Raw genomic sequence first — 15,521 nt, forward strand, 5'->3', positions numbered from 1 at the left:
CAGAATCTTTATTTAGCATTTTGGTGCGCACACTTTCCTGAGTTTCTGATAATACACTTTAAAAGTTTTAGATTTATAAACATTGGTTGTCATCTTCTCTCATTCTAAAGCAGAATAGATGATAATCACATTTTCTCCCAATTCAGCCCCACGAAGTCTCACTTTTCCTTTTTTTCCCCTCCTAGCACCTCGACTCCCATTGGGAAGTGGGCTGCGTTGCGGTGGGCCCCAGGACTATGGAGCTAGTGTTCTCCACGTGTGCAGTTCCTGGGGAAGGCAGGGCCAGAGAGAGAGAGAGAGAGCTGGGAAGGTGGAGACATTACAAAGACAAATGCACTTTATTGATAAGGCAACAGCATTATACAGGGCTGAGGCAGACACCCCAGGTGGCCAGGGCCACATTGGGGACAGGGGGTCTGATTCACATTGAGACACAGGCTGAGGTGTCCCTCATCCTCCTGATGGGTCAGCAGGGTGACAACCCATGGAAGGAAGGCAGGGGTTTGGGATCTCGACTTGCTCTGTCTCAAATCCAGCACTTCCTCCCAGGGACAGGGTCAGCTTCTGAGGGAATGGGAAATGGGGTCTGAGCTCAAGCGTGGTATAGTGAAAAGAGCACTGGACCATACGTCCTAAGTCTGGGTCCAGGCCTGGTGATACTTCTAACCAGTTACATGAATTTGGATGAGTCACACCGTCCTCTAAGCATCCGTTTTCTGTAACAAGGGGGTTGAACAAGTTTGGTGATTTTCAAGCCTTTTCTCCCACTGAATAGCAAGCTGGGCCAAGGTATTCTTGTGTGTTCTGCAGCTAAAATCAAATAATAAGGGTCTCTCCCTAATTTATAAAATAACAACAACAAAAATAATAATTAATATATAGAATTTTCACAATATAAGTCCCCCCCATAAATACCTCTTAATCAGTGGTGCCTACTACCTGCTATATTAGAATGTAGTACAAAAGGGAATCTGATTCTGAAAACAACGCATAGCTAATAAACATGAGATTCAGCCCTAAGGATGCATTCTGCAATAAGGAACGTGGCTGTCAGATGGTTTTCCACCTGAAGAAACACTGGGCCAGGTGGCCACTGACAACTCTGGCAGTGGTTGGATTGCTCTTAGGGGATAACAGATGCAGGTGGAAGGGGTATCTTACTGACATGAACTCCTCCGTGTTTAGACGTTGAATGTGGCTATGCTCCTCAAACTCAAGTAACAATTTGAAGGACGCTTTGTGGTTCCTGGAAGGACCCTCTGTGTTGGTCTCACATACCTACAACTCACCTAGAAATCTCATCCCAGAGTAAACAGACCAAGAGTTCCCACCCGGGGGGCTGGGCTGGCTACAGAGGAGAACATGGAGTTTGAAGTTATGGACCTCATCCCTCCTGGTCCCCCAGTCCCCTTCTGACTTTGGGGTGGTGAGGTGAGAATAAGAAGGGAACCAGCCCCACAAGACTCCACCCCTAAATGCTCTCTGACTAGCCATCAGAGGCCAACCCGCTCTCCTTCCACCCACCCAAGGTCTCAGAGACCCATGTCCTGGTTCTGCAGGGGGAGGAGCCATCTTAGAACTACACTCAGCAAGCAGGGAGAGCGTGACTTAGGCTGTTGGGGTCTGGAAGTTCTTCACTTCTATTCTACCCCGCCAGATGGAAAAGACGTGGCTCCCACTAGTAAGCAGAGTGGACACTGCTTCTCCGGACTGTGAATAGGTTGGGAGAGTAGGCTGATCTCTGTGCCATGCTTGGCCATCTTAGGGTGAGGTCCCACCAGTGCGAGAGGCTGCAATGAGAGGGCTCTGGAGCCTACAGCAGATTCCCTCTGTGGTGGGAGGTAAGGCACTGGCCGGGAACGGTGAGGACAATGCCCGATGCTTCTCTGCAACTGGGGGCAATTCATCCTGCCACGTGGATTGCTGGAAGGAGAGCTCCTGCCTCAACTAACTCCTTAGATCCAGGCCAAGGAGCCATGGGCTTGGTGACACGGACAGCTGTGGCTACCATCCACTACTCTTCTCTGAGCTGTGTTTGCCTGTCCCCACTGCTTGGGCCCTCTTTTCTTCCCTCCTTCGGTTTCTCAGTAGGTGGGTTCCGGGCCAGTGGGCCCAGTCATGGGGAGAAAGCCCATCCCACCATAGCCACTTCTGAGGAGAATGTTACCATGGCGATGGGCTGAGGGTGGGCACTGAGGGGTTAGGCAAGTGCACTTTGGCCAGCAGAGGTGGGAGGGGGGGGAGTTGTGACCTTAGTCACCCTGTTTTTGGTCCTCCTTGGCAGTGAGTATCCTAGACAGGCCAGGGTGGGAAGGCAGAGGGAGAAGGCCCCATCATGGCACACTGTCCTGGGACACAAAAGCATAGAGTGGAGGCAGGAAATGAGGCCACAGACTGTGGCCTGCAGGAAGTGAGGGTAGATGGGGGTTGTGGCCAGTTATGTATCATGGGTGGAGCAGGGGGAGGGAGATCCCCACCAGGCTCTGGACATGTGGGCCTGGAGCGGGGGGAGGTATGGGTATCTGTCCCTGAGGAATGGGTGCGTTTCTCCTGCCTGCCTTTTCCCTAGGCACCAGCCAGCAGCCACTTCTGGAGTAGTGGGGGCATTCCCAGGTGAGGCTACGCCTTCAGCCTCTGCTCTCTGCCCCCACTTGAGTCTTTCTGTCAAATAAACAGCAATTCCTCATGATTGAGGTCTCAAGGGACTGGGGACAGCCTGTGGCCTGCAGAAAGTGGGGACCTGGTCTTAGATTGGGCAGGAGAGAGGTTGAGCCAGGCAGGAAAGAGAGGTGGGAGAGAGGGGCTGAACTTGAAAGGGGGTGGGAAGGGCTGCTGGACAGCAGCCAGCCCCAGGCCTGGGCACATGCCCCAGAGGAGCAGCCCCACCCCGGTGCCACCGTAGGCCACTCTGGTCAGGAGATCTCATTGCCAAACACCTCAAGCACTAGGGGCGTGAGCTTCATGCTGCATTCGGGCTGGAAGGAGAGGCAGCGGTACTGCTTGGAGTGCTCCTCGTTGAGGCTGCGCAGGTCAGCCAGCTTCTGGATCATCTTGGCATAGAGCAGATGGCTGCCGGGGGGTGGGTGGCGACAACGGATGTAGGTCTGCAGAGTGTTGGACAGGCGGTCCTGGATGGCCTCGATCAGAGCAGCATCCTGCACCCCAGGACGGTCTGTGGGCACAGGGAGGTGGGAGCAGGAGGCACAGGAGCTTTGAGCTGTGGCCCTTACTGTTCAATCTCGCCACCACCCTTCAGTTCACACAGACAGACATGCAACCTCAGCATCCTCCTAAGTCACCCTTGTATGGCTGCTGACCTGTGACATCACAGTACTCTTTAAAACCCCTCAACCACTTCCCATTGCATTTAGGATCAAGCCCCAGGTCCTTTTATGCGCCCATCTGGCCCTGTGCCCACCTCACCTCTCTCCCTCCATCTCTACACTCCATCCTTCCATGAGGATTCGACGCACCATGCTTTCTGGACCCCAGATTCACATTTGTGTTCCATCTGCCTGGAACGCAGTAGTTTATCTTTGCATGACTCTTACTGATGTGTTAGGCAACAGTTTAAAACGCCTTCCTCAAGAAGGCCATTCCTGATGACTCCCTACCTCCATGCTCCAGACTACATCAGGTTCCTTCCGTCTATTATACCCTGCTCTAGTATCACACACTTCTTTATTTTTTTAAACTCTCATGACATTAGAAATTAGTTGTTAAATAAATATTTGTTTAATGTCTCCTCTTATACTTCATGGGGGAGAAGTCCTATTTGCTGCTGAATCCCTATGCCCATCACAATATGCCCAATAAATCATTGCTGAGTGTATGTATGAATTAATGAATGAATACCAGGTGGAAAGGGGAGGGTAGCCCCTGTCCATTCGTTGGGTCCCCAGCCTAGGAAAGCATCTCTGGGTAGAGGTTTCTCGCTTGTTCCCTGAGCACAGTCCAGGGTGAGGCAGGGCTAACCCCTTTGAGCCTCATCACCAATATAATATCCCTAGGACCACAATAACCTCCTCCTCAGCCTCTCAGCCTCTCTCCCTCTTCCTACCCCAAACAGGCAGAAGAGTTCATGGGTCACGGCACACTGCCTCCAAAATTAGTCAGGTAAATTGTCTAGGTAGAACCATCCATCAGGCCCCAGGGTTTTTTACCCTGCCTTCCCCCCCACCCCCCGGGTACCTCAAGTATCAGGGAAGTTCAGTCCAGTTCACACACAAAGCCTGAATATTGGCAATGTCCAGGTCTGTCTGTGGCCTGAGAAACCCTATCTATCCAGCTCCTAAGATTCCCACCTATGAATCACCAATAGCTTTGATAAGAAAGGTCAAAGGCAGTGGGGACCTCTCTGTACACACAGACCATATGGGCTGTGGAAACCAGGTGTGTCCTGGTCTGTCTGTCCTTTTGTTCACTTCTCCCTCCAGACTGCCCTGCTGACTCTCTGTAGGGTTTCATCCTTCTACTGCCCACATCCCAGGTCCCCAAGTTCCTCATGGCCAAGCCCCATACCTGGGGAGACAATGCAGATGGCCATGAGCAGGACATGCTCCTCCTCATGCAAGTTCAGCTTCTTCAGCCCCACCTGGAACTTGATGAGTGGCTCAATCAGCTCCAGATTGTGTCCGGCTATGAGAGAGAATGGCCAGATGTGCAGGCAGAACTGAGGAGCATCCCACCCCTGCCTCCAACCTTGACCAGGCCCAACCCTTGCTCTTCTCTCCCTGTTGTTGCCTGATAGGGGCCCATGACCCTAGGAGAGGTGGCGCCAGAATCAGGGAGCTGGAGAAGGGGGAGGCAGAACCCAGACGCACCTTTGGCCACATCACTGACACGGTACTTGTAGTCCTGGCTGCCACAGGTCCAGGACATGTCGTCCATGGTGAAGGACTGATTGGAGCGCAACATGATGACCTCAATAGCACTTGATTTCAGCAGCACAATCTGGTCCTCAGAGGTGAGGTCTCTGCCGGGGCAGGCACGGGTGAGGATCAGGTTATTACATTGGTCAAGACTTTCAAGTCGTACAAATCAGTGTGTTGACAGGTCTACAACTGCCAGGTGACCAGTATGTGCCCTGGATTCTCCACTGAGGAGTTTGTAGCCTGGTTGGAAAGAGCAAGACTGTTTCTTGAGGGAGAACAACTCAAGACTGTAGGTCAAGGTGAGAAGTGAAGTAGCTCAACTACTAAGACAAGGAAAACCCAGGGTCTCCAGAGCTATTTTAGGAACAGGAAGACAGAGCCTGAGGAGGCTCCCAGGGTTATGGCATGAATGTGGTGGTCTACAAAAGGTATGGCCAGACTCACCTTTAACAGCTCCTATGTGTTCTTTCCCTCTCCCTCCTCCTGTCCTCCAGTCCCTCCTAGTACAAAAGCTCCGCCAACTCTGTCTCCAGGACGTCTCTGGAACCCGTGACCTCATTCCCATGCCCACCAGGACTTCTCGGATTCAGAGCTCCATCATCTTTTTTCAGTTGCCTCCCACTAGAATCCTGGAGTCAAGTCTCTTGGATCTGTCATTTATCTGTCTTACAGTGGCTACAGGGAAGTATCATATTCCTGTGCTCAAAAATCCTCACTGATTACCACCCCCCGCTCCAGGATTAAGGCCGTACTCCATAACTTGGCTCCAACCTGTCTTGCCAGCACCCCTTCCCATTGCAAACTCCACCAATCCTTCATGCTAGCAACTGTGGACTACCCCACACTCAGAGGCTGTGTTCTCACACCATTGTGCCTTTGCGCATGCGGCAGCTGCAGCCAAGAATACTTTCTCCTTCTCTCCCATGTCTGTCTGGTCCTGAATTCGGTGAGGTCTCCTTTGGAGGTCCTCACCCTCCGATTCTCCTCAGCAGAATTGGAGCTATTCCTTTCCAACACACTTCACATTGCTTGTACACCTATTTTGCCCTTTCCCTTTCGGCTCTATTTCCTACATGCTTATTCTTGATCTTAACTGTAAGCTACTTGAGGGCCAGCACCACCTCTTAACTACCTGAGTGCTGCCACACACTGATCACTCAGCCCTGAGCATAAGAGGTTCATTAAACATGTGCTGATGAGTCAACAGGCCAATGACTAGTTCCACTAATCTGAGTCACGCGCTGGGCTTGTCTGAACAATGACAAGGAAAAAAGCAGGGCCTGCAGATCAAATTGCTTCCGGTTTTTCCTCCCTCCTCTTCCTGACTATATTTCTGTCTGGATATCCTGTAGATAGGCTGTCATCCTCTCTGTGGCTGCACTTGGGTTCATGAAAAGATGATTAGGATGACCAGCAAAGGGTTTGCACTGAAAAAGAAAACCACAAAGTGCTAGAGTTGGAAAGCCCCTCTTACAGGCTTTGTGGTCCAATTCCTGACAAATGGCTCTCATACAGCCTGTGTAAGATTCTCCCAGTGCCAATGAGCTCACAGCCTCTGGGTACAGCCATGAGCTTGTATCCAGCCTCATGAGGTTGGTTAACAGCCTCTTCTTCTATTGAGCTGTCACCCACATGATGACATACTTATCCACTGCTTCTACTTCTGTCCTTTCAAGGAACATAGAGCCAGACCTCCCCACTAGCCACGGACATCCCTGTAACCATGGAGAGAAAGCTGCTACCATGCACCCCTTGCCTCTTCTTGAGGATAGACAGACCTAGTGATGCGCCATCTAGACATCTACCCATCCTTTTCACTTTTCTCTAGAGGCTTAATATACTTTTTTTTTCTTTTTATAAGGAAGGCACAGCTCACAGTGGCCCATGTGGGGATCGAACCAGCAACCTTGGTGTTATTAGCAACACGCTCTAACAAAGTGAGCTAACTGGCCAACCCCTCAATATTTAAACCCCTCAACATTTAAAAAACATTTAAACCCCTCAACATTTAAAAAAAATAAAAACTAACACCACCCTCATTTGGGTTTTAATTCATTATACAAATAAAACACACTCATCACTAAATCTTTGGAAAATACAGAAAATATATAAAAGCAAATAAAAGTTACTCATAACCACAATGAGCATTTTGGTGAATTTCCTTCTTATTTTTTTCTATGCAAATATCTTTTTTTAAAAAAACACACTTGAGTTCACAGTAATTCTGTGTTCCCACTTCTTATATCACTAAAATTTCTCTAGCCCAGTCCACAGAGGGTGGCATAATGTTACATCATATCAACATACTATAAGTTATTTAATCATTTCTTATCCACCTATTTTGAGACATTTTGGTTGCTTCTAATTTTTGCTGTTACAAGTAATTTTGTGAGGGTTACCTTACATAACCCTCTGTTCAATGGCCCTCTCAAAAAGGATGGCCAGAAGTGGCCAAACATCTCATGGGTGCTTGGCCAGAGAGATTTCAAGGGCACCACTGCCTATTGTGATCCGGACATACTACTTCTATGAAAGCAAACCTAGAACAACCTCGAATGACCACCCATGGACTAGAAATACAGGAAATTTCTAAGTGCAGCTCACAGCCGGAACTGGGGCTTGTGGGGGGCGGGGTGGAGGTGGAGAAACCCATAAGAGACCTTGTTCCTGCTATGATAGGGACCAGCTCAGGCTCCGTGCTCCTCCCTGGACCTGTGTAATATTTATACCTCAATCAGTTTTCACACCTGTGGCTGCTTCTGTGCACCTGCAACATGCTCTGGAAATGTGTCTCGGCTTTCCCACCTCCCAGGCCAACTCCAGCCTCTTCCCGCCTGTTTTCTCACAGGTCCTCTAGCAGGCCTCTCTTAGAGCTCTTATCTCTTCACAGAAGTTGTCCACATGTCTATCTCTTCCATCAGACACTGAACCCCTGGAGCCCAGAGACTATGTCCTTGTCAACGTTTATCCCTCACAGTTTATGTAAGAAAGCGGTTGGTTGGCTAGATGAATAAATGAATACGGAGGAAAGGCCATGGAAGGAGGGTATCACTATGACCCCCTTTGACCCAAGATGGAGCCCCTGAGAACGGAAATGGCAGTAAGGTTGAAGGCATTTAGGCCACAGGGCTGGGCTCCAGCTGGTTTGGCAGTGAAACCTGTGGTCCTTGGTTCTCAGATCCAAGACAGCTCCTGGCCATTTAGATGCTGCTCCTGATCCCACTTCCTCCATGCATTTCTCTTGCGGTGCTGAGGGAGGGAGATTTGTGGGGTACAGACTGAGAGTCTGACGGAGGGGAGGGGGGAGCCAGGAGCCGGGCCCAAGCTGCACCACTGTACAGTCCATGCAATGCCACCCCACTGTGGTCCCATGCCTGCATTGCAGCCTCATCCTGTTCTCCCCACCCCCCACTCACCCCCACAGAAGTCTCATCCTGCCTGCCGCACACCTTCCACCCCGCCTATAGGCAGCAAGATCAAAGCCACCAGGGCTACAGCCACTGTTCGTTTACTTCTCAGAAAAACAGAACCCTGAGTGCAGAAACTGGCAGAACCAGAGGGCTGATGGGCTGGCTTCACCTGGATTCCACCGGAACCTGGGCTCTGGCCCCAGTCCAGGCTCAACATCGTCTCTGCCCAGTCAGAGTATCCACATCAGTGTCCCCCCAAGAGCTTTGGTCAAGGCCTGCTCCATTTTTACTAGAACATTCCTTTCTGAGACTTCTCAAGGCATGATGAAGAGAGAGAAGCAACCTAAGCGTGTTCAGGATCAAGTTATACAATTTTGCATCAATAACTGGGCCGTTCAGGTACTGCTCATATACATGTCACTTTGGCCATGACAGCAGGGCTAGACTAGGGGACTTTGGAAACTGAGGCTGGAAAGGGAAGGAAGGGGGCAGACTTCAGCGCGTCCTTGGGGAGAGGAATTGAAGGGCTGGTAGTGCTATTTGTGTCAGGGTATATGTGGCGAGGGTAAGGGATAGGGCCCAAGGGCATGGGAGAAAAATAGGGGCTCGGGTTGTTGAATGGAGGGGGCCACAATGGGGTCATCTGGTTAAATGAGTGACTTTCTTTTCAGGACAGTTTTCCCCTGTGTGCAGTCCCAGCCAAAACTCAGAGTCACCAAACCGTAGCACGTGGACAGGACATCAGGTGCCCTGTCATCCCACACAGGGGAGGATGGACTCTGCTTAGATGAGGACTGCCCCTGGCCTCAGGATGAAAGCCGAGTGCTACCGTGTATCCATTGGTACCTGACAGTGTTTTTTCTCTGGCTGTTTACATAAAACAAGGCTTTGGAACACACAGAGTTTGCAAATAGTAACATGAAAAGTTGAGGAGAAAGTTGGAACTCGTGCTAAGCGGAGTGTTTGTCGGTTCCAAGGAAAGGCTCTAGAGGGTAAATCCCAGGCCCAGTGCAATGCTGAGCTCACAGGTGACACTCAGACCTTTGTCCTGCCAGCCTGTCTGCCAGAGTGGCCCTTCCTCCTTTTGCTGCAACCATCATATGCAATACAGTAAGGGTCTCGACACTGTTTGATGTGTTTCGCTTTACAATTTTCACATTAATTCCAGGGGAAGAGCATTGGAGAGTCGCAGGTATTTGGGCTGGTGAGAGAGAGGCATAAAGTCACACAGAGCCAGCTGTCTCAGGGCGGAAACTGACTGGGAAGTGCTTGGTTTAGCTCTGTGAATTACCATCATAAACATTTAGCTGGTAATGCCGTAATTTAGACAGGAACGGATGGCTTCCCTACACAGCAGAGAGAGTCACAAAACAATAAACAGCACTTCAGAGCCAGTCAATGTGCAATGGTTTTCAGGCTGCCAGTATTCCTGCACTGAATCTGAGCAGCAGCACATAGGAGGCATTCTGCTCCTGCTGCCACAACTGCAGCTGTTGCCGCTACCTGAAATGATGATAATATCACTGGATATTAATTTCTTTCTTTCTAGTTTTCTACCACACTGCATATGTATTTTATGGCAGAGTTCTAAATAAGCGTTTGGAAAGAATGAGGATAGAAAGATTATATATACAGGTAACTACCTCCCAACATATCTACTAAAAGTGTTAAATTTTAACTATTTTAAGAATATTTGACACTGCATGACTCTTTAAATATATGCATTATATGTGACATTATTACCAAAACAATGAAACATCTGAATGAATGAATAAAATTTGGATGAATGAATCCACAACAGAGGATCTCTACTCCGGTAGAGCTCCTTATACTTCTCCGTTTGAGCAGAAAGGTCTCAGCACGGTTAGGAAATGGCCTTGAGTGAAGAGTAAATTGGGTAGAGGGTGCCCTGGCCATATATGCCCATAATCTGTCTCCCTCTAGAACTCCTACATGACTTCACAAATCTTCGTGTCCAACCCTTTCTCCCCTCCATCACTTCATCCTGGTTTCAGAACTGGGTATGGAAGATTAATGTACGTTTAATTTAAGGGCATAACATGAGGATTAAACCCAAGCCAGCTGGGTTAGACACAGCAGTGAACTAAAAGTTCCAGACCTGGCTCTGACACACTGCCTCCAACCCTAGAAATCCTGGTGTTGACCATTAAACCTCTCTGGGCTTCTATTTCATCTTCCAGAAAGGGTGAGGGACAAATAGCTCTCCAGTGTTGACCTGCTGAGTAATGCTGGATGGGCTACGCTTCCTAAAATGCAGATGACTGGACCTAGCCCAGAGATCCTGACTTAGGGCTGGGGTAGGGCCTGACTCTCTCTTTTGGAAAGCAGTGGACTGGTGATCTCCAAGTCTTCTTCCTGCTCACTCTAGGATTCTGACTCAGTTCCCCAGGTGTCCCAGAAGCTTCTTACCTGAACCCTGGGATCATCTTGGCAAAGCCAATGACCTTCTGGATGCTATAACTGACCAGATCAGCCAGGTGGGGCAGCATGGAGAGTTGGGACAGGTCCAGGGTCACAGAAGGGTCATCTGAGTCTTCTTCGCTCAGATCCAGGTTGGAGAAGCTGGTTGGTTCCATCATGTCTGGGGAAGGATGGGGGAAGAGAAGGAACTACTTAAGTATACTTGAGCCAGGCTTCTTCCTGCTTGGCCCTGTGAAGATCTCCTGCACCCTGTGGGAATTCCACAGTGACTACCTCTCTCCAAGGTCACTCTTCAGCCCAGACTTCCCTCTAGGGTTCCTGTCTCTTCTTTCCGAAGTGTGGGGCAGTAAAATCAAAGATCAGAGATAGTCTGAAAAATGAGACTTCCTCACATGTTGTTCCTAATGAACTAGAATCAAAAATGAATTTGGAAGGGCCGGCCCAGTGGCTTAGGCGGTTAGAGCTCCATGCTCCTAACTCCAAAGACTGCCGGAGCGCGTCCTCTCAACCACAAGGTTGCCGGTTTGACTCCGGGAAGGGATGGTGGGCTGCACCCCCTGCAACTAGAAAACAGCAACTGGATCTGGAGCTGAGCTGCACCCTCCACAACTAAGACTGAAAGGACAACAACTTGACTTGGATAAAAGGCCTGGAAGTACACACTGTTCCCCAATAAAGTCCTGTTCCTCTTCCCCAATAAAATCTTTAAAAAAAAACGAATTTGGAGCCAATAAACTTATGGGAAACAGTGTTCAACCTCACTAGTGAGCAAAGAACTGCCAAGTAGAATATCTATACTTTTCACCCATAAACTAGAAACAAATATGTCTAAATGTTGATACCAGTGTTTGTAAAGATGCAGGGAGTTAGGCAATTTTTGTGCAGTGCTGGGGCACTAAAGGAGACATAAATCACCTAGAAAGCTATTTGACAATAGGGAGCAAGATCCTACAATTACTCTTCAACCAGTAATCCCACTTTCAGGAATTCATCATAAGGAAAACATTTCAAATAAGTGCAAATATTTAGTTACAAGCATATTGTTATCTTCATGAAAAGCTGGTAAACAATCTAGATATCCAATGATAGGTGATTTAGATATGTTATTATACATTCATGCCCCAGATTACTAGGCAGCCTCTAAAAATGATATTCTAGACGTTCCCAGAATGATGTGAAAAGGTGACACAATGTACTATAGTAAGAAAAAAAGCGGATAACCAGACTGTGTATAGCACAATTCCATTTCTGAACATACATATGTGTTTTAAAAAGAAACATGGGAAAGAGATGCATCACAGAGTTAACAACGATTATCTTTGGATAGTAGTAGGAGTAAAGATTTTACATATATAAGATTTTACATATATTTATTTTCTTATTGTCTACAGTGAACATGTACTACTTTTGTGTGATACGTTTTTTAAATTAAAAATGTTAACTAGTTTGAATTTTTAAATAAATATATGCTCTACTGAACATATCGTTGGTGGGGGTGACCACCTCAAATCAATGCTCCTCTAAGAGGGTATCAAAACTCTTAAATAATACGGACTTATTGGCAAAAGCTGAAGTACAGACCAACACGTAACATGCAGCTTGACCCTCATTGATGTAAGTGAACATGCCATCCAGGGAGGAAACTCACACAGGGATATTTGATATACTTGTATGTTTGAAAGTTGCTACAAGAGGTATCCCCAGATGAGGGGCTTGGAGGTTCAGGTAATCCGTGCAGTGGTCAGTGGGTGGGTAGACACAGGCTCCACTGCTGTCGGCCCAGGTGGCTGCCAATTCTGGATCTGGGCCCAGACCCATCAATGAGTCTGGAAGTAACCGTGTCTGAGGGTTCCCAGTGGGGAAGGGAGGCCCCAAGCAGAGGGCAGCAGGGTTGGGGGTGGGTGAGAGGTAGAGGAATGAAGCACAAGGGCAGAGGAGGAGGAGGCAGGAAGATGAAGACGAAGGTAGCAAAGGAGTATAAGAAGAAGAGCAGAGGCGAGCTGGAGGTGACAGGTCCTCCAGGGCGGCAGCGTAAGGGGGGTTGCAGTGGGATCCGCGTGTTCTCTTTCGACAGAAAAGTTCCCCTTCCAAAGGGCTCAGGCTCTCGTGAATATAGTTAACAATACTGTTTTATATATTTGACAGTTGCTAAGAGAGTAAATCTTCCAAGTTCTCATCACAAAGAAAACAATTCTTGTAACTATGTGAGGTGATGGATGTTCCTTTTATAATATGTACATATATCAAATCATTGTGCTGCACACTTTAAACTTATACAATGTTATCTGTCAATTATATCTTAATAACACTGGAAAAACCAACCAAACAAACAAAAAAACCCCAAAGGGCCCAAGCTCAAAACATCACTTAGAGGAAGCAGGTCGCCCCCAGGGAGGGGGCCAGGGGCAGCCGCCTGGCTTAGAGGGAAGAGCTGGGGCTCCAGCGCAGGCCTCTTCCCCAGAGCCGGCCCTTCTCCAAGTTCCACATCTTCTGTACAAAGGGGTTGTTCTCAGGAAACGGCGTGGCCCACAGTGTGTAAGTGACATCCTCCTCTCCACAGCCTGGGACAGGCAGGTGGGAAAGCTCGGGGCTCCCGCTTCCTAGGGAGGGACGGAGGCGTGCAGTCCACTTACCTGGGGAGGTGGTGTAGTGATCTGAGCAGGAGGAGGAGGAGTCCCCAGAGAAACTGGGCATGTGTCTCAAGGACGGCCTTGACAGGTGGCTGCCACCACACTCAGCCCCGCGAACCGGAGGCTGGAAGGGAAAGATGGAGTATCAGCAGCACCCATTTCCGAGCCACCTTCCTACCTTGGCCCTCCTCTTGGACAGGACTGGCTTCCAGGAAGTCCCCTGGGAGGGGGACAGGGCAGCCTCACCCCTTCCTGGTTCTGTGTCTCCGTCCCACTCCCCACGCCTTGGCCCGCCAGGGCAGACGCACCCGGAACTGGGTAAAGTCGGCGTAGGTGGGGTCGTAGGTCTTGTGGTGGGCGTCCAGCAGGATGTTGATGATGCGCTGCTGCTCCTCTGACAGCCGGGGCCGCAGACTGTCTTTCAGGGCCTCCTCCTCCTTCCTCTTCAGAATCATCTCCCGCTTCCGCTGCACCTCCTCGTCCGTCAGGATGACTGTGAGTGGGGAGGGCCGGGTGTCAGAGGGCTGGGCCCAGCAGCTCCTCCAAGAAACCTGCCTCTAGGCACTGAAGGCACAGGTGGGAGGGCTGTCCCCCCTCTGGGGGCCTTCCTGTCCCGGGGGGATCCAAGCTCACCCTATGGGTGGAAAACTGGATTTTTTATGAAAAGGCAGGTGCATGAGAGAGGAAGAGAAAGAGGTCTTGAGCTGTGGATGGCTGAGGCATTAGGAAGGCGGCATTCTTACGCGCACACGTTGTGTGGCTCTGGGAAAACTGAACTCTCTGGACTTAGGTTCTCTTGTTTATCTAATGAGACGTTTGGACCATATACTCTCTGCTAAGGTCCCTTTTTTGGTTTCTTCCTCCATAAAGTGTGTCTGTGTGGGGCGGCAGAGTGAAAAACACCTCCCTGAGAAGACGGAGTGTTATGAGAACTGGCTGCAGTGCACGCCTCGCACAGAGCAGCTGCTCATCCAGCATGGATCCTCACCTCTTCTCCCTCCTCTCATACTCCCTCACACTGAGGGAGAATTCGGGGGGGAGGGAGGGGTTATGCCACTGTGTGGACAGTCCCAGTGCGAGAAGCTAGGTGATGCCGAGAAGACCCCTCCACCTACACGGCCATTCTCATTCCAAGTTTCCAGGCATGGAACTTGGGTACCTGATCTAGTCCGACCAAGGTAGAAAGACTTTTCCTCTTTGGTTCCCTGCAAAACAACCCCACCTCCAGCCTGTCGAGTCTTGACATTTCTGCCCAAGGAAGTTTTCGAGTCCTCTAGAAGTCACCGATGATCACACGTCACAGCTCTAATCTGAGACGGTATCTCCAGCTGCTAGCCAGCTGTCTGAAGATGGGGAGACCTTATGTCCCCTTCATGCTGTTCAGGGGCTTCGGGTGGTGCTGGGCAGCTGCCCGGGAAGGCGGGGCTGGGAGCCGGGATGCCTGGCACGGAAGCCAGGCAAACAGACCTCCTGGCCGGGGCTTGCAGAAAGCTGACGGCAGGAGTGGGCACTGGGGCCCTCAGCCTGTAGTTACTTGCTCTGTGCTGGTGTTGCCAGGGCCTCTGCCCACAGAACTGGGGAGTTTCACAAGAGCAGGGAAAGGAACCAGACTTCAGACTGGGTGGGTTCCAGGCTTTAAGAAAGGCCCATTGGCCCAGGTGCCTGCAGTGGGGAGAGGACAAGAGGAGTTGGTGGGGGGTGAGGGAGAGCCAATGAAGGGTGGGAGTGGGCAACCAGAGCCTGGCACAGCAGGAAAGGGAAGCCTGCAGCAAAAGATGGCGCGTTCCCTCTACAGGTGAGGTAACAGGAGGCCTGGGAGGAGGCCACGCCCAGGTTACTGACTCACCTGCCCAAATTGTTGCCAACCCTCCTCCCACAGAGGGTGTCTGCTCAGACCCCAAGAGGTCAAGTGGGGTGGGAGAGGTAGGAGCGGGGCGCATTCCAGACAAGGCAGGGTGCAAGGCCCTAGCCTCGAGGACCCAAGATTAGGAGTCTGGTCTTTCCTGCTCACCCAAGGGATGGGCAGGTGATGAGACCGGAGCTAGAGGGGGCTGGCCCTGCCAGTCACACCATGGGTGTCCACGGGCTTGAACAACCCCTTGTGGTTTTACAATGTCACTCTCTGCTCAGAAACTTTTCCTGGATCATTATTGCTTACCACCTCC

The 15,521-nt window shown here is 50.0% G+C and overlaps 1 protein-coding gene across 2 annotated transcripts in view; it reads right to left on the reverse strand.

Moving 5' to 3' along the window:
• Positions 1-315: 315 nt before the first annotated feature.
• VDR (vitamin D receptor) overlaps positions 316-15,521 on the reverse strand; it is a 54,275-nt gene continuing 39,069 nt past the window's right edge. Inside the window, exons 5-11 of one of the 2 annotated variants that reach the window (XM_081061073.1) lie at positions 13,665-13,849; positions 13,360-13,480; positions 10,715-10,886; positions 4,824-4,975; positions 4,522-4,638; positions 2,937-3,172; positions 316-837 (exon numbers count right to left, since the gene is read on the reverse strand). In XM_081061073.1, the coding sequence (XP_080917199.1) occupies positions 817-837; positions 2,937-3,172; positions 4,522-4,638; positions 4,824-4,975; positions 10,715-10,886; positions 13,360-13,480; positions 13,665-13,849 (1,004 nt within the window). In that variant the 3' untranslated portion in view covers positions 316-816. Of the gene's footprint in view, positions 838-2,786; positions 3,173-4,521; positions 4,639-4,823; positions 4,976-10,714; positions 10,887-13,359; positions 13,481-13,664; positions 13,850-15,521 lie in introns of those variants that run through there. The other variant, XM_081061072.1, reaches the window with a different exon arrangement.

This window comes from Rhinolophus hipposideros (genome assembly GCF_964194185.1).
Source record: "Rhinolophus hipposideros genome assembly, chromosome: 9".
Taxonomy (NCBI): domain Eukaryota; kingdom Metazoa; phylum Chordata; class Mammalia; order Chiroptera; family Rhinolophidae; genus Rhinolophus; species Rhinolophus hipposideros.